At 38.9% G+C, this 27,105-nt stretch overlaps 1 protein-coding gene across 8 annotated transcripts in view; it reads left to right on the forward strand.

The window, feature by feature from the left end:
- The first annotated feature begins 515 nt into the window (after positions 1-515).
- Positions 516-27,105, forward strand: part of LOC148337964 (uncharacterized) — a 42,936-nt gene continuing 16,346 nt past the window's right edge. For 2 of the 8 annotated variants that reach the window (XM_088294258.1, XM_088294266.1), the window contains exons 1-4: positions 11,934-11,966; positions 19,024-19,073; positions 22,580-22,662; positions 26,716-26,878. In XM_088294258.1, the coding sequence (XP_088150384.1) occupies positions 11,949-11,966; positions 19,024-19,073; positions 22,580-22,662; positions 26,716-26,878 (314 nt within the window). In that variant the 5' untranslated portion in view covers positions 11,934-11,948. Of the gene's footprint in view, positions 625-11,640; positions 11,967-19,023; positions 19,074-22,579; positions 22,663-26,715; positions 26,879-27,105 lie in introns of those variants that run through there. The other 6 variants (XM_088294263.1, XM_088294264.1, XM_088294261.1 and 3 more) reach the window with 6 other exon arrangements.

Raw genomic sequence — 27,105 nt, forward strand, 5'->3', positions numbered from 1 at the left:
CTTTAATTAAATTATTCTGTTTTTACATCAATTATATAATTTTTATTTTCAATTAAATAAAAAATATGCATCCACCCATTTTCTGTACCTTTGACTGATCTTTGTAATTTCGCATTCGGTGTTGCTGTGACAAGTAACACTCAAATTTCAACCATTAGTATCATCAATTGGATCTTAAAATACTCTAAATAGAAAAATATTTTGACAAACTCAAAACTGGGAAATATACTGCGGATACTGATTATACTGCATCCACTAAAACATAATTTTAGTAGTGAAATTTCCATATCAATCCTTTATTTTATTTCTCTCGATTGCAATCGATGTGGAATTGTTCCATGTTATTCATTATGCCGAGTGCTGTCATATGTTTTTGGGTGAATTGAAATACTTTAATAGCGACAATGTGAACATGTAAAACATACAGTATCGTTAAAAAAGCATGTACTTTTTGGAAAATGGAAATTTCCGAGGCGTCCTCGAATGCAACTTGGGAGAGCCGAGGAAGCTGGGCAGGACTGGGACAAATAATCCAATCATTAGTCCACCAACAGCGCTGATGTCTTGGTTTCACTCACTGAGAGATGATTTCACTCTGAGGCCGTTTGAGATCCAGGAAACACCGTGAGTCTATTTTCTTCTCATAAACCTTTAACACACCAACTTTGACTTTGCTTGAGGCGCAGATGACGAGTTTATGGGCTGCGGGGGGTAATGATTGGTGATCGATACATGCGCTCCATTAAGTGCTGCTTTGTTGAAGTTGGTATTTCAGTCAGGAACTGTGTCATTTTGTACAACGTCACTTACGGTCAAAAAGATCCAATGCAGATCGTTCAATTATATATTTTAAGCATTTTGTCCATGAAGCATTCCCGATTAGCAGTGCATTTTCCCCTCAATGCAGACTTGTAACTATTATATTTACTACGCCTTTTGCCAGTTTATTGTTGTCGATCTGCTTGGAGGACCTCCTCACACTTTTTGCAATGGCATCTTGACACATAGTCCTGCTCCTCCATGCCACGAGTGTATCAAAGTGTAGAGTGACGGTGTTGACAGAGACAAGTCAAGGGCGCTCCAGATTAAACAGTTATTTTAAATTGATGGAACGACTGTAATCCTAAACACAGACGAAGAGACTCTGATGCACGCCTGTTGCTTGGTGTGGGCTGTGGATGGCCATGTGCGCGCGCGTGTGCGTGAGAGGGCGTGAAATATACTGTTGAGTTCTTGGCCTTCATTAGGGAATTTAAAAAAGATCATTAATCTAGTATCCTACTGGTGTCCTGAATTGTTCATGTACTAGTGCGTTTTTTGAACTCACTAGTAAGATAATTTGCCGCACTAGTAAAACGACTTGAGCTCACAATTGACTTTTAACCAAATTCCTGCCTTCCACTACGGAATAATATTTGTGCGCACAAATATATGGTGCACTTGTAAACAGCTTTTATAAATGAGACAAAATTGTAATGCAAGTAGCTACTAGTGAAGCACAAGTTGAATTTGCAGGAATTAATTTCACCATAGTTCTAGTACCACACCGTTTTTGGCAATTTTTTCTTCACCTGTATTACGTCGTCATTCTACTAGTTCAGCCTAGTCATTCTGCTATTGCACAAAAAGTATACTAGATTGGTCAAAGTCAGTAGTGGAAAAAAAAAAACTCACTGTAAAACATGGTTGTTCTGCTAGCGCACTAAACGGTCTCACTCGTGACAACAAAGTGGTAGGATGTCAAATAACTACTTCAATGTCTTGCTGTATGCCTTTGAATTTATAGTGATGTGATTGAGAGATTTGTTTAACTGTTTTGGATGGGGTTACGTACATTTAAACGCTTCGGAGCTGGTAATTTGACTGTGTGTGTGTGCATTTGTGGACGTGCGTCTGTCTGTGTGTATGTTTGTACATGCACATGCGCGTGCGTCTTGGGCATCCTGATTAGAGAGGCCTGATCAGGTCATCTATCACTAGGTCATTGGACAGACCATGTGAGAGCGTGTACAGAGATGCCATTTTCAGTCCTGTATCGTGATCACGCAGTACATCAGTAGACAATTCAATGCTTGTTTTAACTCACTGTGACATGAACACTATGTCGCCATGGAAAAGCTCACTTTCACCATTGATTGTCCTTTGACGAGTGCACTGTTACAGCTGTTCACACACACACTAATTGTACTCAGAAACAAATGAAAAAAAAAACTGTTTTTTTTTTCACGCAAAATAATTTGCACTAGAAATTAGACTGAGCTAAGATGCACACAAATGAAGTTGCTAGCTTCTGCAGGTGTTTTTTTTTTTCACAAGGCAGTTCAGTTGACATGATTAGCATGACTCTGACATGGCAAAGGCCTTGGCTGGAGGGTCACTTTCAATCAGTGTAAATCCATATATAGTGCTGCAGAGCTCATATAAACATTTTTCAAAAAGCAAGTACTGAATATAAATATACATAGAGTTATTCATGCCAGACTTTTGCAAAACACTAAAGGCTCTCCTTTTCTGTGACTGCTGCAAATCCTGCCTGACATGTGGTATAACTTGGCACGGAGGCAGGTTAGACTGAATGCTGGTAATATTGCCGATGAGAGCAGGCTGGCGGATCGGCGAGAGGGAGGGCTGCGCTCTGTGTGTGTCTTTACTGCTGACTTGAGTGTTGGCCAATCGAAACAGCTGCATCTAGTGTGCAAGTCACGTCCTAGTCATTTGGTTATGTAAATACTGGCAGACATATACAGAATTAAAGTGTTTGCATAATAATATGTCTTTATACTTTCGGAAAATATGTATTTTATTTTATTTTATTTTATTGGGAAAATGTGTCTGAATCTTGTAGCCGTTCACATTAATCAGTACCAAAGAAGTAGCTTTCAGTTTCAAAAAGGTTGGTGACCCCTGCATTAAATATCCTACACCAGTGTTAGATATGGTATCTGCAGGCGTAAGGTGCAGATCCAATTTCTAATTAGTGGCCAATATAAACGTTGCAATTAAAAAAAATTGCAGTTAAAATACAATTAATCAATATAAAAGTGTATACTTTTGATTTTAAATAGTTATTAGTCTTTCGCCTGGATAACACTTTTCCACCAATTAAGCACTCAAAATGCTTCACACTGATTTTAGGCACTTTTCCCAGCTAAACTCATTAATTACTGGCGTAGAATGTAGATTGTCCATATAATTATTAAAGTTATTAATAAATTTATATCGCTGACTAGTCACCAAACTCTTCCTGATTATGTTCTTTCACCCGCCAGTGACTGATAAACGAGCAATTTTGCTTTGCCTTCATTTTTTTCAAATACAGCAAACAGGGGTGGAAAGGAAGTCTCCATGTATTGCAGAGCCCACCAAGGACTTTAATAAGGCTATGTTGACACTGCAGTGCCAACCCCAAATCTGATTCTTGTCATATCCAGCTCTTGTCTAGTTTTAGTTTATTTTACGGTATATTAGAATCTGAACATCTTATCTCTCTTTGGAATGCATTCTCGTCAATATCCTGATCCCAACATGAGAGAGCATGCTTATGCCTGGTAAGCGAGAAACTTCAGAATATGGTGATGTCCGTGAGCTCCAGACTTTTCATCTATGTACTGAAAATGATGGTTATGTTCATGGAATGAAGGTACTCTGTACAAATCTGTATGAGTCTGTAATTTCATCCATTCCATTTCCTACAGCGATTGCCCTAATTAGTGTCGCAGGTGAGCGAGAGCCTATCACAGCTGATTATGAGCGAAAGGCAACATACTTCCTGGCCTGGTTACTATACAATTAAAGGCTACATATAGACAAACACTGATGCTCAAACCTAAGGACAGTATAGAGCAGGGGGTTTAGTCAATATCAAGTCTGCCAAACCAGTAAAACCATAGCATAAATATTATAAATGAAAATAAGTTGCTGTTTTATGTGTTTGTGTTTATGTTAATGGCAGCTCTTCTGCTGATCTAATGTTCTTTGCAAATGTGGCACCATTTAAAAGGCAAACAAACAGGCTTTTTCCAATTGCATTTGATTTATTCCTAATAAGCATTCATCTACTAAACCAAGCGTTTCCTTACTTTTAGCGCTTTATATATTATTCCGTCGAACCAGATGTTGAAAGGCTGATAAGGAGGTGGTCAATCAGGAATCTCTTTAATGCATGTCACTGGTAGCTGTAACCATGCCAAAATAACAACAACCAACTTGGCTTTCTGCTCTGTGCTCCCTCTTCCTTACCTCATGCCGGCCCCCTCTTCACCAATGCACAGACAGTTAGAAATTATACAAACTTCCCACAAGACATAACCCGAGGTCAATCCAATATTTTTTTTTTTTTACTTTCAAATTCCTCCCGCAGACCAGATTGAACTCACTCATGTTTGACACACCTGATTTAGAGTCTTTAATTAAGAGAACGTACGTTTTGGGAATGTCGTAGGGAGCTGTAATACACGAGGAAATTCACACAAGCAAAGAGAGAACTTGCAAACACCACTCAGGAGGGCCTGACCCGAGATGTGAGCCAAGAACCTCTCCACTGTGACCCAAACGTGGTATCCAGCACTTAACCCTACAGCCTTAGTTGTAATCCAAAATGCTAAATGACATACAGATGTTTATTTGTAAAACATCTTCAGTTAAAGCTTATTTTCCAATCTCACATTGTTTCAATTCAAATACATTGTGCTGGTGTATACAAACTCAAAATGTGTCATTCCATATCTTCCACAAACCTGCTTGGAGAGCCTCAATTTCCTATACTTTCATACACAAAATCAAACAACTCATTCCAACTTGAAATACTTTCTCAGAGGTTGGCTTTCATGGTCGGTCATCTATGAAAAAGTTTGTTGCCACATTTTCAAGTTTGTCTTGATGTTGCCAACATTGAGATATTTTAAGATGCCACTGTATCAAAGATCATTTGATTATAATAAAAGTTTTCTATTTCAGGCCATGAATTTAGTTTATATCATGACAGAAAGAATATATGAAATGCACATAGAGAAGACACTTTTTGTTCCCGGTAACTTACAAAAATGGGATTTTACTAGTTAATCTAAGTCTAAAATCAAGGTGATCATAAAAAAAACAATACAGAAGAAACTTAAGTTTCTCACCAGATAACCTAATTTCCAATCAAACCAGCGAACCTCAAACTGAGGAATGTAAAATGTGCCAAGTCAGTTTTATTTATACACACGAGCATCATAGAAACCCTTGAAAGGGTAAAGTATGTTGGCAACCTTTAGGAAATAACAGAGTAGACAGCTTCAAATGTTTGGGGAAAACCATGTGTAGCTACATGAAATTTAATTGTAATTTAATGAAACCTTAATGGCGAAGAAATGGAGTTGTGATGACACACACGGACACACTTCATGTAAAGCATTTGACAGAATTGATGGTTTGTTTTGTTTTTGGCACACTGTAAATCTCACCTTGGGATGGTGAAGAAGAAAAAAAGATGCTCTTTCGTGGAGGAGTGTTTTGTATGCGAAAATGCATGCACAGCAAGGAGGGTGGCAAACTGAGGGCAGCAGTATGATTATAGGGTTATTTACATCACAGCAGAAAGTCAGTGAGGGTTTGAGAGAGAGAGAAACAGAGAGAGAGGGAGCGAAGATGGCTTCCAGATGTGAGGTGGAATTCAGGGCGCTAGAGAGCAGCGGCGGCAATGACTCCTCCTCCTCCTCTGCACATGAAGATGAAATCTGTAGAGCTGACGGGTGGAGACAAACCACACAATAAAAAAGAAGGAAGAGATTATTTCAAAAGAGGAACATGAAAGTCTTCCATGGTCGCTGTCGAACAAGGCTGTTGGTAAAGAATTATTCAAAAATGTACTTAGCCGAGGGTAGGTCATGCAAGGCCAAACTAAATGGCATTGGTTCTAGATTTTATACAGTGTGATTGTGTGGACATTAGCTTTGATCGATTTCTGTATTCTTGTACACAAAGTGTAGCTGAGCGCCAGAATTCGGAATGGACGTGATTGTAATTTGCAAAGAGTGGAGTTGGATTGTTGTTTATCGCGTGTTGAAAGTGATGGAGGCAAACACGATTTGCACGACTTGAGTACAGTCGGCAGAAACGCTCTTTGTTGAGTCTCAACTATCTTTGTGGTCAATGTGGAAGAAAAATTTCAAGCGAGCTACGTCTACGCAAACTCCCCCAGGCAACATGAATCTGCTCAATGTGACACTTGCAATTGTACAATCAGGACTTCAGAACATTCAGAAAGTGGGATTTAAAAATAATAAAAAAAAAAAAAAAAATTAACATCTGCCTCATAGTTGCTGGTCTATGGTTTGAGTGTCACCTCCCGCCTTTGTGAAGTTTGCGTCCTTGTGTGGGTTTTGTCTGAGTACTCCAGCTTCCTCGGATAGTTAAAAAACACCCCCATTAATTAAAGATTCTCAACTGTCCATAGGTGTGAACTGTGAATGAGAGAATGAAGGTTTATTTTTATTTTTGGGGGGAGCAACTGGCTGGCAACCCATCCAGTGTGTTGCTTGCCCCCGCTTACCCGCAACCCACTAGAGTGCAAGCACAAAAGTTAATGGCTGGATGGAAAATAACCGTTGAGAGATTTATGCATTGTTAACTTCATCTTTGAAAAATGAATTGATTTTGAAAGCTACCAGATACATCAAGGTTGAAGTAGCTGAGGATTGTCAACACACACACACGCACTTTTATAGTCAGAATTGTCACTGTAGTTTGCAATGAAATAAATTTCACTATTCAATTATGCCTTCATAATCTAGTTTACTCTGAAATTTTACTCTAATCATGTGAGAAATCCAAAGTGGGGAATTCAAATACTTCTTAATGTCTAACTTGTGGTCTGTGCAAAACAGGACTTTGAACTCACTAACCACCCTGCGGAAGATGAAATGAAGGCCTAATGCTTTGAGAGCAAAACTTGCTCTGTTGGAAAAGTGCAGGGAGACAAAGTGGGTGTTCTCTAGGCTCGTTCAGGAAATACCAATATCCACTTTTTTTTCTTCCAAGGGAAACTCACTTGACCGACATTCCTCTTGGCTGTATAAACACATCGTCACATAATTGGTAAATATGTATCCTCACACATATTTGGAAGGAGCAAGCCCTCTTGTCACGGATGTAGCCAGGAAATGTACTGTGGGGTGTCCAGTGTGACTCAACACCTCAATGAGGCCTGGCTGTGTGTCCTTCCGTCCTTCATTGTCAAAGCAACCATAGTCAGGATTTCATGAAATACAATTCACTCATAATGAACAATACCCACCATGGCCATGGTCACCCTGTAGCTCCGCCCCTGCCTCCTGCTCTGTTTTGACATATTACAAAGACTGTGTAAACATCCAAATCTTTAGTGTTCATTATTTAAAACACCACTAATAATTTTATTAATTTAAATATATTTTTTGTGTAAATATAGGTGAACTAATTAAAAGTCGCAAATTTATTACAAAGGTTGCACCTCCCCTCCAGGAGGCTGCCATGTTTCGCTGCCATCGTTCTGCTACTTACTTAGAACGTTGCGTAAACTTAGCGAACGTCATTCCTCAACATCATGACTACAACATGTGTAACAAATGCGGTAATAGTAGAGGTTTGTGATCACATTTTGCTTGTACCTCTGCTGAAGAAATTGGTGATAGGTTGGTGTGGTCTCTCTGAGGCACCATTGTGTGCGTGCTTCAAAATGCACATGCTTTGAGTTTAGGTCGTTGTAATATATTAGTTCACCCCCAAATGGCACAAAATTCTACACAATGTACCTTTTAAATTCTGAAACTTGCCCGTTGTCCACATTGAATATGTGTCTTTAAAGACCCCGCATGCTCTTTTTATAAGTTTGAATTGTAGCTTTCAGAGCTACTCTTATATCTATAGGATATTTATCGAAGCAGTATTTTGCAAACTTACTTACATTTCCCTCCCACACCAGCCTGGGACTTGTTGTGAAACTTAATGGCATGGGCAGTGGGCATTGTGGTGCAGAAAGTATTGCATCGATTATCCTAATGGAAATGCTGTCAATATCTCCCACTTAACAGGCTTGTAGTTTCACCTACATATCTCAAATATAATATGCGTGCAATCCTAAATATGATGACTGGCATTTTATCTGGACACAATCACAGTTTATTCCCTGAGTCTGGTCACCCTCAGATTTGTTTATATTTAGTGCAAAAAAAATCCATTTGGCTTTATACGACTTAAGACATGGATTTGCCCCAAATTCCAATTGGTAGGAAATGCCACTGTACTCAACTTGCTGCAGTGACATTCCTTGATAAAGGAACTTCTGGTTTAATTCAACCACTTAGTCAGGTGATAATGTGATTTTTAGCAGGCATCACTGCAGGTTTATCAGCAGGTGACGAAGTTAAAACTGTTGAGGGCACCAAATGACTTCTAATGGCAGTGTTTGTCCTGAGTGTGTTGCTGTGTTTAACCTGTGTATTATTATGCACTGTATTGTGTGGCAGCCGAACGCCAGCTCACTGTGACCTACATTCCTACTTCAGTAACTGAATGCAAGCTTGATTGTGGTTTACATGTCATGACATTTTATTTGAAACATTCTGAAAAAAGGGCTTGTGTTGTCTTAGTTCCAGAGTCGCATTTATGTATAGTTGGTTATTAGTCTTGGCAAAAGTCTTCTTTTTACTGGCTGCCCTTCTGGTTTGGTATTACATCCCATCTGGAGTTAATCAAAGCAGGGAAAGGCAGCATCTAACGCAGAGACAAAGATGGGCGTGCATTGCATGTGTATATGTATAACTATGTAGCATTTTTCAAACATTATGTAAATATGAAAGTAAGCAAGCTTGTTTTGCAGTTCACCGTAAACTTTAAATTTAGATTTTTTTTTTCTCTTCTCAAATAGCTCAACATTTTTAAAATGCATTCCAGGTGGATGATGACTCAAAAATGTTTGAGTAAAATGACTAGACAAATTTCATTTTAAAACATTTTTTTCCAGTTATCAGTTATGTTAAATTTTGATTTAGGAAAGCTATATTCTAAATTATGAAATTTGCCCTGTTGGAACAAAGTGAACGTTTGCGGCATCATAAACATAGATAAATGAAAATAACTAAATATAACTCATTGACCGAAAAGCAATGATGATGGATCAGGAATAAATGAATAATTACAATCCATTGCCAAAAGCCTTTTCTCGTTGTCCAATCATGTTGCTCTAATCTCACTCACATTATGACAGATATTGCTGTTTTTCTCTTGTGGTGTTTTAACTGCCATCTTTTTCTTTCTTTCTTCTGAAATTTTTCTTGTCATCGTCATGTTTTGAAAGTATGCATGTGTATTTCTAATGGAAAATTAAACAAGTCCTTGTTGGCTGTGTTATGCTGGTACATACCTTGGAGATTGTGCTATTGAAACACATCCACATATTTTCTCTTGAAGTCATGATGCAGACAAGATTAAGTCTAAGCATGTTAGGATTGCGAAATTTGCCTAAACTTAACTCACTTGCGTTTGGTGATACTCATGTTGTTCCAATTTCCAGTGCTTTTCATCCCAGCCAGCACTGTATTTTTGTCACTGGACCAAGTTTGATGTACCGCTGGGTCGACAGAGCTTTATTCCACAATCGTCTTTCCTTTTGAAAGCTCGCTAATCCTTCGACAACATTGAAATGTTGACCCACCAAGTGCAAATCTGCCTCTTCTGAGTCAAAACCACCCTGTAATAGTTTTAGTAAACTTGCCAGTTCACTAAAAGTGTCCTCCACTTTTTGAGAAGGATGCTTATGCATCTGAGAGGATAGACCATGGGTGGAACAGAAGTAGGACCAACAGGCCAGCTCAGGATCAAGCCTTATGTCACCTCACGGCCATACACACACACACACACATCGATAAGCCTGTGGAGCGGTACTTGCTGTCGGTATTTACTGTAAGCTCCCTACTTACTGTGATCAGCTGCAGCGGGCCGTTTGCAGTCTCTTGGCCCCCTGCTTAGACAGATCAAATGAGTAACATGAGGCCTGTCACGCGTCCCTTGTCTGTGTTAAATCGAACAAGGATGACCACAATACTCCTCCAGCTCATTCCACTTTTGTCCCATTTCTGGTAGTGGTGATGCATTCACTGGCTGCACAATAAATGGAAGGCTCATCACAGACATTTAGTCATCAATACAAACCACAATATGGATTTTTCTGCACAGTGGAAACTCGTTTTTTTTTTTAAAGTGGAGCATGACAATGGAGCAGGGAACTTTGAGTAGCGTTCAATATGCATCAACAGGCAACAACATTAAGACCTATTGCACATTCTAATGATATCCAATGTGTATTAAAATTGGAGAAAATTAGTATCTTGTTTAGAACTGGTCAGTTTATCTATACTTTAGGAATGTACCCCAAAAAAAACTAATGGGGTGAAATCTCAAACTATGGTAAAATGAAAGGCAGTGATTGTTGCCTTATTTTAAAAAATGTGCTTCCTTTTGTGAAGCCCAAAATGTCGCAAACACTAATAAGTACAATGCAGTCCCCTTGTATTTGTGCAAAAAAAAAAAAATCCGTAACAGTATCAACCTTTAATGTTCAAATATTAGATACTGCTCTTGGATTGGATTATATTGTGCATCTAATGTAGCAAAACAAAAAAAAAAACAGTCTTTCTGAATTCTGTCCACAAATGAAGCAAACTTCATTTTTTTCAAAATGATGAGAAAAGAAAGTGTGTGGAGGAAAAGAAACATCCGAAGCATGTACCACATCATGCGCCAAACACGGCGGAGGCAATTGGCATTCATGACAACTAATGGACTGGCTTCGCAGGTGTTTATGTCACTGCTAACAGAAGTAAGATTAATTGTAAGTCCACGATATATGATTGCCCCATATGGGCCGATAGCAAATTTAGCTTTTGTTATCTGAAAGTTGGACTGGAGTGGCTTCTTGCGGGAGCAGAACACGCGATGTGGGATTAAAAGTGAGTGCCCATGAAAACAACTTTCACCCGTGACGGCAGCATTTACGACCGCGTGTATGTAGTGCATGGATACGGCAAAAAACAAAACAGAAATAAGAAAGTGGCTTGAAAAATTTACTTTGGTGTTTCATTTCACACTTGATGGATGGATGGGCCTTAAAGAGACTCAACTCCAAGTGTACGAACCATTAAAAAAAGCCCATTTTCCGTATTTGCAATATTGTTTGTTCATTTAATAGCACATTTCCAACTTTGTGAAGACTAAGATGAAGGCAGTAGACCCACAGACAAGCAGCAAGCCAAGCTCTATAAACAAGTACCAAGCCGTAAGAATTTATAATATACACAATTTAGGAAGACAGAAGAGAGTAGAGTCGAAGAAGTTTAGTGAGTAGTCTCGCCCTCCTCCCTCCTGCGGCCCTCCCGCTGCCCTCCTCCCTCTGCAGCATTACCATCCATGGTGACCGGGACGAGAGGAGCAAGGCATGCAGCAGTCAGCCACTTAGTCATGTAGTCCATTGTTTCCCCTTTAGTTCAACATTTCACTGTAGCCCTCAGAGGATCGCTCGCAAAATACCAAAGAAAAAAAGCCAAACTGTTTTTTAAGACTCACAAAATCCGGACTCTTTTGAAAAGAATGAATGAGTTTCTGGTATTGTGCAGTCAAATACCGGAGTGCTGAAGTTTGGCTTGCTTTCCTGCCACACCTCCTCCTTCACTTTTTTTAATTTTTTTGCCAACATTTAGTGAAAGGGAATTGTGTATGTAATTTGACTACAGTGAAGTTCCATAAGTGGGAGGAACCTCCGAGGATGGTTTGACTGGGGCGAGACTGATCATCTCACACAGAGAGAGGTCATTGCTTCTCTGAAATTGAAAAGGAATTGAACCGTTTCTGCTGTTGGACAGACCAGAGGAAGATATATTTTTCTTATTACTACCACGATTTGAGTCGCTCTTCAGCACGGCCAGAATGTATGGATGCTTCAAGAGCAAAAAGTAAGTTTCAAGTCTATATTTGTCTAGCAACAAGAACAAGATGTTTGTCTCTTCTCGGTAGCTGCTATGTTATTTTCATCCACGTTACAATAAGTAGCTAAACAAAAGCTGGAGTGCGCTGGAAAATAATTTTAGGTTTGCACCTTGCTAATAAAATTCCAATGTAATCATCAAAGTGTGCTTGTTTTAACTTGGTCGGGCACGTTGTCACCCCACTGAGCTGAATCTGTCTTTTGTTCCACAATGCTTGCTAATGATGCTTTTGTTTTTCTTTGTTTATTGAGACAGTTGATGACTTGTCGTTGGCACTGACAGTCAGCTGGATGACTCAGAGCTGATGGACTGATTTTTTTTTTGTTTGTTTGTTTGTTTTTACACTGTGAATAAGTGATTGGTCACACAATTTGAGAAATGAGCCTGCTTTTTGTAGGTGGCGGTCATGCAGGAAATTAGGAATGATGAACATGACTCAGCATCAGTCATATTCTTGCTCGGTTGATGGCTTGCTTTAGATCTTGCTGAAGTCCCTCAGTGATTTTCGGTTTGTGCTTTGAATTGGTTACACGGTATATATAGAACTTTAGTGGGCTTGGCAGTGTGATTGGAGCACAGAGGTTTAGTATAATGAGCGCTTTGAGTTATTTAAGTTGCAATCAAGCGTCATTTTTGTACTAGATGTGGTGTGCACTGCTGGCGGTTTTACCTTCTTTATTTTTGCCCTCAGTTCCGTGACGCGAAAACAATGTAAGCTTAAGGTTCACTTGACAGATATGACACAGACAAACATTTGGTTTGATTATGTGGCGCATTGAGAGAAAGTGAGCTCCTAACTGAGGGAGTAGTTTAACCGAGACAGCCGCATAGCTTGCTTGAAAGAATTACTTTTATACTAATTTTTATTCATTTTAGGTGTAAGATAACAGAATTTTACTGTTTACTTTGTGTTTCCAACAGTTACACGTTGGAGGTGACACAGGAGTGTATTTTCACTTCCGTCCCATCCTACGCCCACAGAAAAATCCCGCACCATTCCGTCCTAGGTCATGGTTATAAAAAAGAAAATCCTATCGCGTCCCGGTGAAAGACTCCCATCCCATCCTGCTCCAGTTCAGAATGACTCCCACTCTTGTACCGTTCCCATTTTGTAGGTCAATTTTTTAATATATTTTTTTTTTCGGTGAATGTGGTTTCTGCGTTACAGACATCCCATTAGCACGTAGATTATTTTCTTAATAATTACAAAATTTGACATACTTTTTACAGGACAATGAGGACAATGTGTTATTTAGAAGAAAAAAATCCTGAACCTTCACAATTTTATTTTTGTATTTGCATCTTTCCTTGAAAAATAAATTCTGAACAATGCAACATTGTCACAGTAAGTGACACAATGCTGCCCAAAGAATGATGCTGTTGCTCCACTGGAGCTGTAAAACTGCTTTGGCCAGCAAACTAAAATTGTGACTGATTCTCCGACCTTTTGTTTATTGAAACAGAAGGCTATTTTACTTTTGAATTCTTCGTTCACCACTGACACAAAGCAGTTGGGAGCTGAGGTAGCGCCAGATGAATTTGTTCCGAAAATGGACCACAAAAATCAGCTTATAGTGGACGGCCCAAATAATTCTTCAATGAATGGGCCTGCTCATGCCAGCATTATTGTTTTCTTAATAAACAAGCAAAGCTGCTTAATATTTTTTTTTAATTGGGATAGGGCGTAATTGATGTATTTTTTGCACCAATGAAGGCTACATCTGTAACACATTATAAAGACTAGGAATTAGCTTAATTTTGCTATGTTACATGGAGTTTTTTCTTTTTTTTTTTTTTTAAACTGCACAAGCAGAAGCCCAGTGGCGCAGCAGTCGGCTTAGTTTGCTTAACAGGAACGGTGATGCAGATGTAAATGAATGTAGAGTAGACAGGCCAGAGTGACGGATGGCAATGTTTGGTCAGGTTCTGTCTGGAGTCCTTGTAAGGTCCGTTGCTAAGAACACATTCGCATTTCAAGCAGTGGAGTGTGTGTGATGGGAGGTGGTGGAGGAGAAGAGAATGTGCTGGATGGAGGTGCCTAATGAGAAAAGCCCCAAACTTAACAACGGTTTGTAAATGTGTGCCTTTGAGCGTTCCAACGTGTTTACAAGTAGACAATATCTTCCAGATAAGACAGAGATTTTGTCCGAACCAGTAAGAGAGCTGTAACAAAGGTCTAAGTGAACGTTCTACCGGATGTATATTTTCATTTTACAAAGTACTGAGTAGAAGACATCGTAAAAGCTCATGTTATTGTTCCAGTGAGAAGTAGAACACAGTTGAGGATATCCTCTCTGGCAAATTCCTCAAATTTCCAATTGAGTGATTTCCCCGCAGCTATTCAGGCCTTGACTAGTTCACTTTGTTTTAGGCCTTTTTATTTGAAAAGCTCGACTCGTGGCCAAGCTGCCTTGTGACTGTAGGATTACATGTGCAAAATTGTCACACTGATCGTGCTGCACATTCAACTCATTATTATTAGTGAGTTCTCTAATAAAATACGAAAGATAGTTTGGCCTTTTGTCACTGGCTTCAGGAGATAGGCATCTGAAGAGGAGGCATTCAGAGAGAGGGAGGGAGAGAGAGCGATAGTGCCTATGCATTAGCCTTGTGTCTCAGTCCGACCTCGATTTCCTATTGCATCCCCGCCCTTTTTGTAAATTGAAAGCCTGTGGTTCATCATTGAATCACCAACGTCACATTACCAAACTATATCCATATGCACATCCTTTCCTCTGCTTCTCATCTGGCCTTTCTATGCAGGGATACAATTTGGTTTGCGTCTCAAATGCAGTGTGACGAAAAGATGCACATCAGATGACAAGCATGAAGCTCATGTAGACAGTTGTTAATTGCAAGGTTCGATGACTTTATTCCGACTTTTTAGACTAAGCGATGAGGTAAATTAAAATATTTGCTATTGATGTTTATGTATTGTATAATATCATATGGAATGGTACACTCCATTTTTAGGGTGTTGCCATGGACATTAGACTCGACAAGTGAACATGGATCATGTGACGGTACCAAAGCCACAAAAAGATTTTAGAATGAGAACTGTTCATTATATAATATTAATGTTTGAAACGCCAGCAGCAGATTATCTTTTAAAAAGTAATTCAAAAGCAAATGAATCTGTTCAATAGTGCTTGGTTGGATGTAATGTAATCAAATTTATTACTTATCTACCTGTAATGGTAACTTGTTGTGTGTTTTTTCTGATTTCTGTATTACAGTATCTTGCTTGTTTGTTTTGTATTGCATTTTTATATTTTATTTTATAGTCCTTTTAGCTTTTGTATGTTTTTTTTTTTGTCAATTTGAGGGATCCCAGGAAAACTAGTGACCACATTGCGGAAGCAAATGGGGTTCCTGTGTTCAGGAATACACTAAATGTCATGTATGAGTGTGTTTTGGGATGACGCACAGTTCAGTGTGTCTCCGCTCTTGCTGTTGTTCATTGTGCACATTCGGTGTCCCGTGAAATATTTTGAAACCTCTGGTAGGTTTAAAGAAGATTGTTTTACTGTCACCTTCTCATCTGTAAGGACTCTGTTTCATGTTCTTCACACCACAGCAACAAGTTTGTGTTCCTGAGAAGCTAGGGAAAGGATTATGATAGCCTCATTGAATTATGCAGTAATGTGACTTTACATTGTGTAGCCTTTTTTATTCAGGTTTAGCCGAATAGATTTTCATTTCCTGATTTATTCTTTTTATATCATTTAGGGAAGTTGAGAGGCAGTAAAAATTGTTCATTAATAAGTGGCGTACGCCTGTTGTGCATCAAGTCCGGTGACACTGGTTTCATTGAGGAATTAAGGCGTATTAGGTTGGATTTGTGTTACATCATTCAGGCAGGGACCATAAGAACAAGCTACACCCTTTTGACCATTTGTTTGCACACATCCTTCCCTTCGGCAGTAATTTTTTTACATGCGTCTAACGAGCACACAGTGATTCTCATTTGGCCTTCTGCGGTGACGCAAACCTTTATACTGCGTGTTTGTATGCGAAACTGATGTTATTTTATCGGCCTAATAAAGGCAGGCATTTATGTGCTAATCCATTGTTATGTAAGATTTCTGGCACAAACACACACTCTTGCCTAGACAGGGGTTGTTGTGTTCCAGCTCAGTAATACACTATGGTGGTTTTAAGAGAACATTGAATTTATTTTTAATTAACTCCAAGTTATTAGGCAGTCATCTTGCGGGGTGGGGTGTTTGGGAGACAGCAATCAGATGCCTAATTATGCCTGACAAAATCAAGCTCTAAAGACCTCGATGTGGCCTTTGAGGTTTTGCATTTTATAGCTTTGCACAAAGTGAACATTTCAGACCTCCAGAATGCCGAAACTTGTTTTTTATATGTGAACTTAAACACCATCTTGTAACATTTCTGAACATAATAAAAACACTTTTTCTGTATAACGATGTATTGTCTTACTCCTGGTTGCCACCATTATTCAATTGTGCTAGCAGAGTGGTCATCTTCTGTCCAGATTAATTTATAGCAATACAAGAGGGAACCTTCTACACTGCCCGATGCACAATCATCTCCTTTTTCTCAACATATTCTTGTAGCAAAACATTTCCCACTCTTCCGAAGTTGGTTTGTTATTAAGTGTATAATCAAATCAAGTTCTTTAAAACCCCAACTCCCCTGAGCACCTTGACCCAGTGGTGCAACAATGGCTCCCAAGTGTTTTGTTGCATAAACTGGGCACTTCCTGTGTCAATCTCAGCGACACATCCTGTATGTTTGACCTCGCATGCCCCTAAGTTGATGGCCCCTTTATCCTGCCTTCCTTTCGGCCCCCCACAGTGCCCACCCACCCAAGGCCCTCTTGGGCCTTGCTCTTATGACAGTGTTTTCTCCCATGATATGTGTGCAGCTTGACAATATTCATTGGGGTAATTGTTTTAAATTTGGAATTCCAACCCTGGTAAAGTTTCAGGAAATTTGCAAGAAAAACAAGAGGGTCTCGATGATACATCCATTTTGTGTAGCAATGACGCAGTTCCGGGTTGTCGGGTCCTCGAGCTTATCCCAGTCGACAAAAAGCGAAAAGTGCAGACTACACTCTGGACTGGTCGCTGTTTACCTTTTGTTAAAATACACATACAAATGTGATCACACAGCAACACCACTTGCTCCACTTGAATATGTTTTATCTGCAAACCCAGCAAAGACGAATACTATATTGGAGATGCTTTTTTTTTCTCCTACATGTTCTCGCAGTTTCCAGAGGTAGCGAAATTAAATTCTACACAAGTATGTCTCGCTAGTACTGGGCAGTGGAAAGGCAGCATAAAACATTCTTATGGCGACATACTGGATGTGTAAATGCGTGTAATTTAAAATATCATTTATTATATCAACAAAGATATATTCACAATAAATACATTTTCACTGTTCTTCCCAATTGTATTGTTTCCGTAATGTCTTTTGACATATTTGGTGATCCAAAAAGCCATTTCTCGGCTTAATCAAGAACCTTTTGTTTGGTTCAGACCGAATGTGAATTATCACTACGCACGTGTGTTTGTTCGCGGGGATAACTCGACATCAGTTGATTCGAGCAGAGAGGAGGAAATTCTTCTCCTCTAAAAGGAGAAACAAAAATTAGATCATCACTAGTCAATCTGGTGTGGTTGTGTTAGTGCTAAATCAATATCGGTCCCCATTCTCCATGACTGCTTCTTTTTTAGGGATTCACGGTCAGGAAAGGAATCCGGCTGTATTCTCGATCCCAGAAATTGCAGTGATATAGTCCCACATAATTTTTATTTCATCCCGTTGAGTGTGTCTGTGTGTTTTTTTTTTTTTTTTGGTTTTTGTTTTTTTAATACTTGATTTTGCTAGGCTTGAAAGTGACATAGTAAATATGTTCTTGACGCCAATTAGCTGTCACTGGCGCGACGCAGGCAAAAGTTCACGTCATCCGAGCACGATGATTTGAGCGAAGGAGCAAAATTTTTGCTTCACTTGCGCCGGCCGGCAAGTAACTGGTCCTGACTATATATGAAAACACGCCGCCAGATTCGTTCATCTTGCGTTTGTTCTGACCTTAACTTTAGATGTGTTGCAGTGTTCAACCATCTGTTTTTTTTTTTTGTTTTGTTGTTTTTTTTTTTGTTTTTTTTTTTGGAACCCACTCCTGTTCTTTGGCACCAAAATATAAGATGTTGCCAAATCCTGTTCTAATAGCAAAGTAATGCTCGGATGCCATTTTGTCACTCTTTTTCACTGTAGTACTTTGAGCAGGGCTTGCTACTTATGTCCCTGCAAATTGATTATTCTACTCACTTCCTCACTGCTCTGAAAAAAAAATCACTAGCAGCTTTCACCCTGCATTCCAAGTAAAGTGGTAAATCATTTCGTATTGCAACAGTCAAGCCAGCATTTGTTCGCTTTTATCTTTCAGGTGAAAAGTTTTGAAGCATGACAATGGACCCCCCCCCCCCCCACAATAATAATAATAATAATAATAATAAAAATATATGGCGTTTGTTTTCAACAGAATGTATTGTGGGTCTCAGGTATTAAACGTCACACTGGGTACATTGTCTGTTCCGCCTCAGAAGCTGGCAAATGTCTGTTTCGACTAACACCCCATCCAACACACAAAACAACGTGCTGGTCAAAAGGCAAAAAAAAAAAGACTGGTCAGATAGTTAGTGTGTTAAGGGGCCACTTTGGGCCTGATGCCAATTTTGGTTCCAAACTACATTGGTGCTTTAGGGTGGAAGGATTCTTCTGTTTACTGTAAGTCTGCTTCCCTTCTCCTCTTGCTGATCGTCAGTTTATTTAACTGCTTTTTCTTTCTCTTCATGTTGCTCTTTCCCACAACCCCATCTGTGAACCCGTCTCCTCTGGTGCTCTTTCGCCCGTATTTGTTCCCACTGTTTTCTCATAAGCTCACATTCTGTCATTTCCTTTGCTTTTCATGAATGACCTCATCGTGACTGCTCCTCCTTTCTCTCCCATCCATCTTCATCGTTCCTCATCTTTCTCATAGATGAAGCGGAGGATGTCGCCATGGGGAGCCAGCTTTGGAAGTGGGCGAAGGTCAGTTATTTAGACCCCCAGCTTCCTGACGTTTCCGCACAAAATTGGGTGATGAATCTTTTTGAATTTCTAGGACTGGACAGTACTATGGACGTTTGACGTGCAAAATTTTAATTGTCCTTTAAAGCACAAAAAAATGAATTTTGAATGTACAACTTGCATAAATGGGGGTCAAGTGGTTTGGTTTTGGTCATTTGTGTTGAAGAAGCAGTTGGGATTGTAATGCAATACAGTTTTAAACTGAAAACAAAAGGTCAAAAGTGTTCAGGTTCAGCCATTCCTTTGCATGGAAGTTATATTCTGGAGTCTGAAAACCCGTTTTTAGAAATGCTTTGAAAAGATCAAGTTTTAGAAAATGTGTCATTTCTATCAAAATGCTGACAATTGTGTTTAGTCTTGGCTGGTGTAAACTGCATTGAACTGTTTTCAAGATAGGTTTGACACTTTTGTCATCTATGTGTGCAACATTTCCATAACAAAAGAAAAAAAGTTTCCTTTTTTTTCATTGCCATGTAAACGCATCTGTAATGACTAAAACCAATGACACATCACACAAGCGTACCCCAAAAAAGCAGAACAGTCACACAAAAAAAAAATTGCAATGTAGAAATAAGCAGAATTATTGATCTGTTGCTTTTGACGTCATCTTGACTTTTTAGTGTGTCTACTTCACAACAAGTTTTTTTGAACATGTCTCATTACCTTGCCACCAAATCTTATCATTAGAGTTTCATTCAACGTCAACCAAAAATGATGGAAATCACAATTGTGCACCAATTGCAGCCACCTCACAGACTTGGTTTCTGTCTTGTCGTACCCCATGAAGCTCTTCCGACAACCTAAATTGTTTGGGCAGGATAGAAAATGTTGGGATGTAGTGGATGTTTTTGTCGATTCCCCTCGATTGTCAGACAATTTGCATCCAGCTGCAATGACTCAACTGAACAGAAATGATGGGGAGTCTTGCCTAAACCAGATGATCATTTCAATGAATGCAGTGAGTTCTTAGAAGATTAGCAGCTGCTACTTTATCTCACATTCCATCAGTCTTTGTAGCCATTCGAAGCACTCTCTATGCCTCTCAAATTTTACATTGAGTACACTGACCTAAACAAAATAAATACATGGGGTGCATTTTGCTTGGATCCGCATTTGGACGTACAGTCATGAACAAAGAGTCAAAAAACCAAAAAGTCACAGAATGATCAGATTGGACTTGTAAAAATTCTGAGCTATGACCTGATTTCATTTGTATACAAGACTTTTTGTTGTGTCCGTTTGTGCCTCTCAGTATTAATTTCGACACAGGTCGACAAATGCATGCCAAGCGAAGCATGTCGGTTGTTGTTACTGCCGTTTCTAGCGTTCAATTAACCAAACCACAGATGTCTAAACCTCCGGATTTGTTTTGAAACTTGATGACAGTTTCAAAATGTGGATTGCTGTCACCTTCAAACCTGAAGTGGAACCGCTCTATCCTAAAGTACAGCGCAAGCAGTCAAGTCGTGGCGCTGCGCCGTATGACAATTACGAACCTCGACTTTCTATCACAGGCACTTTACATGCGTGACTTCAAATGTATCACTTTAAAAGCAGTCGAGCGCATACCCACTTTCAGTGAAAAGGAATATGAAGAGCTCACCATCAGAACCGAGGCGCGCTGCGTTTGCCAGATGGAGATTGAAAGACTGAATCTTGTGATGTGGTCGATCAAAAAAAAAGCCTTGAGTATTTATTTGGTCTTTTTCGAAAGACAATCTTGCCACGTTGATCCGGCTGTACGTCAGGTTGCTGAATTTTGCGGCCCTGCGGTTTGAATTAACTGTTGCTTTGGTCAAAAAGCACAGATATAAAGTCACTTTTAGGCTTAAAGCCAGTCACGAGATCTGATGTTCCCCATTTCCAATAGCCAAAAGAGAAGCTAAACGCTCACAAGCATGCACACACGTGTACACACACTCACATTTACGAAAACACAGGCCTTACAAATTTTCAAAGAAAAAAAAGACGAACTCAAAATGAAATATTCTTTGAATTTTTTTTACTTGGTCTTAGAAATCATTTTAGATCAGGTTTAAGAGTAAATCATGTTACATTGGTCAAATGTGTGCGTTTTTTTTTTTTTTTTCGAACAATGCAGTTATTCTCAATGCTTTATGCTGTATCGCTTTTCGTTTTTTACACTCATGTTAGCGAGGATTCACAATGGTCTTTCCTGCGAACCTTATTGTTTCCTTTATATCGCCTCTACAAGGAAGAGATTGTACCACTGCTTTTTAGCTCATTACTGACTTAAAGTCTGTGTGACATGATAAAACGCTGTTTAAAACTTGATTTTACTAAATCTCACTGCTGTGTAAAATGGGAAATTTTTGCAAAGGGCTCGATCACATTTGTTTTTTTTTCTTTTTTTCCTTTTTTTTTTAAATTTATTTTTTGATAGGCCGTCATCATGTTGATCTACTCTACAATGTTCCATTTGCTAGAATGATGTGTAAACACAGATGAAGCATGTTGGCTGCTTCCCAAATCATCAAAGAAAAAAACACCTTTAAAATAGAAACAAGCATAATGGCACGGGTCAACTTGTAAACCGTCTAAAAATAAATAAATAAATAAATAAAAACAACTTTAGGAAAAGAAATTACCAGTAGAACATTTGCATCAGGTTCTTATAAATAATAAAACAGTGCTTCTTTATATTACATGATATTGTTAGATTCAGAAGTGATTCAAAAAGTGCCCAAAATGTATCAATAATGGAAATTTGACATTCCCGAAAGACTTTGAATTGAATAATACTTCAAATTTCACAACACATTTTTTAAAAGACTGTTGAGTCATATGAAGCATTGTACTGCACAGAACTTTTTCTTTTCACAGCAATGTGACTGGTGATCACCCTTCTGAGGCAAATCAAACTGTAAAACTTCAAGTACCAAGAAAAAGCTCATCTAAAAATATCATTGTGACATGACAATTTGTCTGTGATGTCAAAAGGAAAACGAGCATCCAAATATGTTACAAACTTCCTGTAGTGAGATATACATTTGAAAAGAAACTGCAGGTACTTTTAATATGGACTTGTTTTTCCCAATTCTGGCTGAGCTACAGTGCATGGGCATCGGCAGCAGGCGATGGTAAATATAACTCAGATGCCTCCGTGGGATTATTTGAACTTGATTGTTTGAGGTTCTTGCGTTGTAGTAAAAATAGAAATTCCATGTCGGAACTGAAAATAGTTTTGTCCCATCCATCCGGCCACGAGACACTCCTTTCACTTGAATTACACTTGAATCACGTTGCAATCATGTGAGTCCCGCCCCCTTCCAAGCGAATAGGCCGCTACAGTCGCTGAGGCTCACTCAAGCTCAAATAGAACTCATTCAGTATGTTTATTCGACGATATATATTTTATTTTTGTTCCCACAACCTCAATCACTCTCCATACATGGATTCAAATAGTTACATTTCTGTGAAATAAATCCTGCTCATCTCTTTTCCAGCAGTGAGCCTGCCGCCATGGCATCAGGACCTCCAGATGTGATGGCCAACCAGGAGCCTGCTGAAGTTGCAGAAGAGTGCTCAGGTAGATTCATTCACCGAACACAACAAACTATATAAGAGATACTGATTCAAATTCCTGGCTTTGCCTTGAGTAATATAAATGTCTACATTTTAATGGTTGTATTGTATTTTTGTTTTACATGAAGACATCTATGTATTTGGCATGGGTGTCTCCTTATATGGCAACAAAAAAATTATATTCATTCATGAAATTAAAACGGTTCCATTGAATTACTCTTTCTTCCCAATGAATTCCCATTAATTACCATAAAGTATGAAAAGTTTCCAATTTGGAATATTTCTAAAATTCTCAATTTTAAACTTGCATGGAAAATTTCTGTGAAATTTTCTTGTGATCAACCAGAACATGACCACCCCTTTTGATATCCTAATTATTTGATTGATTATAATATGTATTAATTCGTCAACCTTGAGATACTCTACAACAGGGGTGGGCAAACTTTTTGATTGGCGGGCCACAATGGGTTCTAAAATTTGACAGTGGGGCCGGACAAGGAGAGATAGATGGATTTTTTTGGTAACTTCACCTCATCGGAGAAAAAAAATAAAACATTTAATTTTAAATGAAAGAAAACAAAAGCATTACAACAATATACATGTCTTGGGAAAAACACAGTATTTAGAAAACAAAACATTATCAAGGTTTATTAATTTCATTTAAGTTGGCGGGCCAGATTAAAACGTTTAACGGGCCGCATGTGGCCCCTGGGTCCTGGTTTGCCCATGCCTGCTCGACAGGATTTGGTTTTAAACTGTCACATAAATAGAACAAAAAATGTACTCAAATTTGAATAAAAAGATAGATGTAACAGAAAGACTCATGTCTCACATACACATCATATATTACATGTAAATTTTTATCATTTTGTTTTTTTTAATCCTTATTGTCGGGCGGCGCGATGATTTAGTGGTCACTGGTTAGAATGTCTATCTTGGAGTCGAGAGTTTCCAGGATTTGAATCTTGGCTCGGGAATTCTTGTGTGAAGTTTGAATCTTCTCCCCGTGCTTGCATGGGTTTTTCTTTCTACTTTCTCACAACATGTGTTTACCGAAGACATTCTGTTTTGTCAGTGTCACACACAGCAGAGAATGCCAGGCCACTGCCGATATTTTGATGGCCTTACTGCTGCTGCTAGCAGGAAATGAAGAAGCACAGAAGCCTCAGATTATCTCACATCCCCAAGCACATCACATTGTCACACAGATAAATGAAACACGCTGATGTTATGATTGGAGCAAGGAGGCAGAGTTGTATACTCCTCTCACATTATGTCCTGCTGTGTTCAGTGGCAGTGATGGAACGAAACAGATGACTTATCTCCCTCTGTCATCTAATAGAATGTTCTGTGGCCGGGGACCGGTCATGTAGTACGGGCTGGGCTGCACATTGAGACAGACTATTCCGTGTGTGTGTGTGTGTTTTTAATCGAATTTGAATCGATTAAAATGGATCTTCATCCATCCATTAATTTTCCATACAGATTACCTGCAAGCGACATTGTCAAAAAAAAAAAAAAACATTCCTGTGTATTGAATCTTGTTTTTAATAAATTAGTGTTTATTTAGTACTCATAACTCCATCCTGTTTGTTTATTACATTTTGTCTTTGCGGTTGCTTGAAAGTCATGTGGCCAACCGCGCTCAGATACAAGATGACCTCATAGTTTCACTCCTAACATGCTGATGCAATGTCAGTGTTGATGTGCTTTACCTCCCTTTATTTTATTTTTTTTTCTCCCCTGTCAAAGGTCACAGTTTTCCCACTGCGAGTTCTATTGGTCAATTCCCATCACACCAAATGATAACATGTATGTGTGCAAGTAATGATAGTGAAGGAAAGACTGTAATTGGGTACAATATCTCATTTCTTTCCTACAGTTACACAGGCTGACCTTTCATTGTATGAGCGTTTCTTGTGTGCAGACATTTACCTTAGTGGTGTATTGTACCTGAAATAATAAACAATAAAAGTAAGTAAAATAGAATGCTGCAAGCTCTTTGAGTGTAGCTAAAGCTATCCACTTTAGCTATCCACAGACAAAGAAAATGAGAATTAGTTGCAAAAATTCCCACACACGCAAAAATGACTGTGAAAAATACATTCCTTCTTGTTTGACAAAAAATATAGCTAATTTAGCTCAACTATGTGAAATACAGATTGCCAAAATGTGCCTGTCCTCAAATTCCTAACATATTTTCAACTGTTTAGTTCAATCAAGACTTGCAGGAATGCTCAAGGATTCGCCGATATACACAATGACTCAGATGAGTAAAATGTGATTCATATAAAATATTTTATAAGCCAAACATAAAATGTTAAACAAGTAAAATTTTGTTTGGAATTCAAAGAGATTTTAATCTAGATCATATGTGTCCAACTCAAGGCCCGGGGGCCAGATCTGGCCCGTGACCTCCTATTCTGTGGCCCTCAATGGGCAAATCATGTGCGTCAACTTCCTGTTTCTAACACACTTTTTTTTTTTTTTTTTTAACGACATTGAGATATGAGATATTGCCATTTATTTGTAACCAATCCTCCCCTTATAAAATAAATTGAAGAATTGTTGAACTACCAATTACTGACTGGCTTTCCATCAATTTGTTGTGTGTATGTGATAATGTAAGGTGATCATACATTTATATGGGTTCACAGTCATACCGGCCCTCTGAGGAAAACCATAACTACAATGTGGCCCATCCACAAAAATGACTTTGACACCCCTGATCTAGATTATCGGACAAAAGAGCCCTTTCTGTTAGAATTACGTAAATCATAAGCAAATATCCTCATGACTCACAGTTTTCCCGAAGGAGAACTTTGACATCTGGTGTCTCTTAGGGTCTCTTTAGTTAATTCAAATAACTAGCTAATGCACCAGAATAGGCAGGAAGGTGGGCTGTCTATGACCTATACTGTACACTACCCTCCTAAACTAATGAACAGTATGGCCAATTCTTGCGTTTTTTTTTTTTGTTTTGTTTTTTTTTGGGGGGGCGGGCTGTAGACTGAACACATTTGAGTTTCATATCAAAAGTTGAAGGTCCATTTAAATCTGCATTTGACACACAATTTAGAAAACACTCTCATGCTATCACACATGGCAAATGAAAGCCTGTTGCTCCCGACAGTCCTTGTCCTCAGCTTAGCCTCTTAGCTTTGCTATAGGATCTGCGCCGATCAATGCCGCCGTCAATGACGATTCGTTTTGTACAACACCAATGGATTATGATTCCTATTATACCTTCCTGGATGAAAGTAAGCAAGTAAAAACCTTTTTGAGTTAAAACAGCTGCAGGTGCTGTCCTTTCGCGTTCAATAGATTAAGTATAAGTGAATGTGCGGCTTGCAGCTCATTGAGCACGCACCATATGTTTCTCCTCCAACTGGTTTTCATGTAGCTTACACCTCTAATTAGTTATTAAATGTAGTCTTCAGGCAAATCTGAAGTTGCACTGTTTTTTTGTTTTTTTTGTGTGCTAGGTAGGCACGGGCGAGTATGGTTGTGTTGCTCTAATTGTGGAGCAACCAATGATTCATATTCATAAGTTAGAATTAGGTTATCCATTTAATTACTAGCTATTTAAAAAAAAATCAAATTACTTGAGGGTACAACACTGAAGTAGTCAATTCGCTCATGTCTTAAAAAAATCAGCCTCATAGCTTAACTCAACTATTATCCCGCACCACACACATTTGTGTCCTTCCGTCTACAATCACGTTGTAACTGTTTAAAAGGTTATAAAAGAGTTGTTGAGTTTTCCACTGCAGTGCTAATGGAGCCACAATCACTTTGGGAAGCCCTGAACAGCACGTGGGTTGTGTTTATCTGTGTGAACACACATGAACATGTGGTTTTTCTTCATGTGCCTACCTACAGGCAAATTGCGGGAACTGCACTTCATATTTTGGCAGTGGGTAAAGATGCTGTGTGTGTAATTGCCTCATTAAAGTACCACTGTGGTGTTTGTTTCAATGAGTCAATAGATGATCAACAGGAGAGCAAAAAATCTGCAAGCATCACTCAAACATGCTCGTCTCATGTGTCCTTTCAGGAAAGAAGAAGTCCAAGTTCCAAACATTTAAAAACTTCTTCGTCAGGAAGAAGAAAAAGGAGCCATCAGGAGATCATGCAGACCTTAAAGGCAGCCAGTCGAGTGACAATATCAGTAAAACATCCGAAAACAATACTCTCAGTCGCTCGGAGAAGGAAAGGGGGTAAGATTATACTCGCGCATATTTACACACGCTCATATGGCTTTGCTGAATGTGTGCTAATGTCAGTCAAGTAGGAATACAGTTTTGATTATATTTAGATGCCAATTGCACTTTTTAATTTTACTCAAAATGTTGACGAGAGGAGGGCCACACCATGAGCTAATGCTTAGCATGTCTCTATCACAGTTTTGAGGTTCGGGGTTCGAATCTCTGATCCGTTCCAACAT

The sequence above is a fragment of the Idiotropiscis lumnitzeri genome, chromosome 4 (assembly GCF_059441095.1).
Source record: "Idiotropiscis lumnitzeri isolate Australia: NSW breed Sydney's pygmy pipehorse chromosome 4, RoL_Ilum_1.0, whole genome shotgun sequence".
Taxonomy (NCBI): domain Eukaryota; kingdom Metazoa; phylum Chordata; class Actinopteri; order Syngnathiformes; family Syngnathidae; genus Idiotropiscis; species Idiotropiscis lumnitzeri.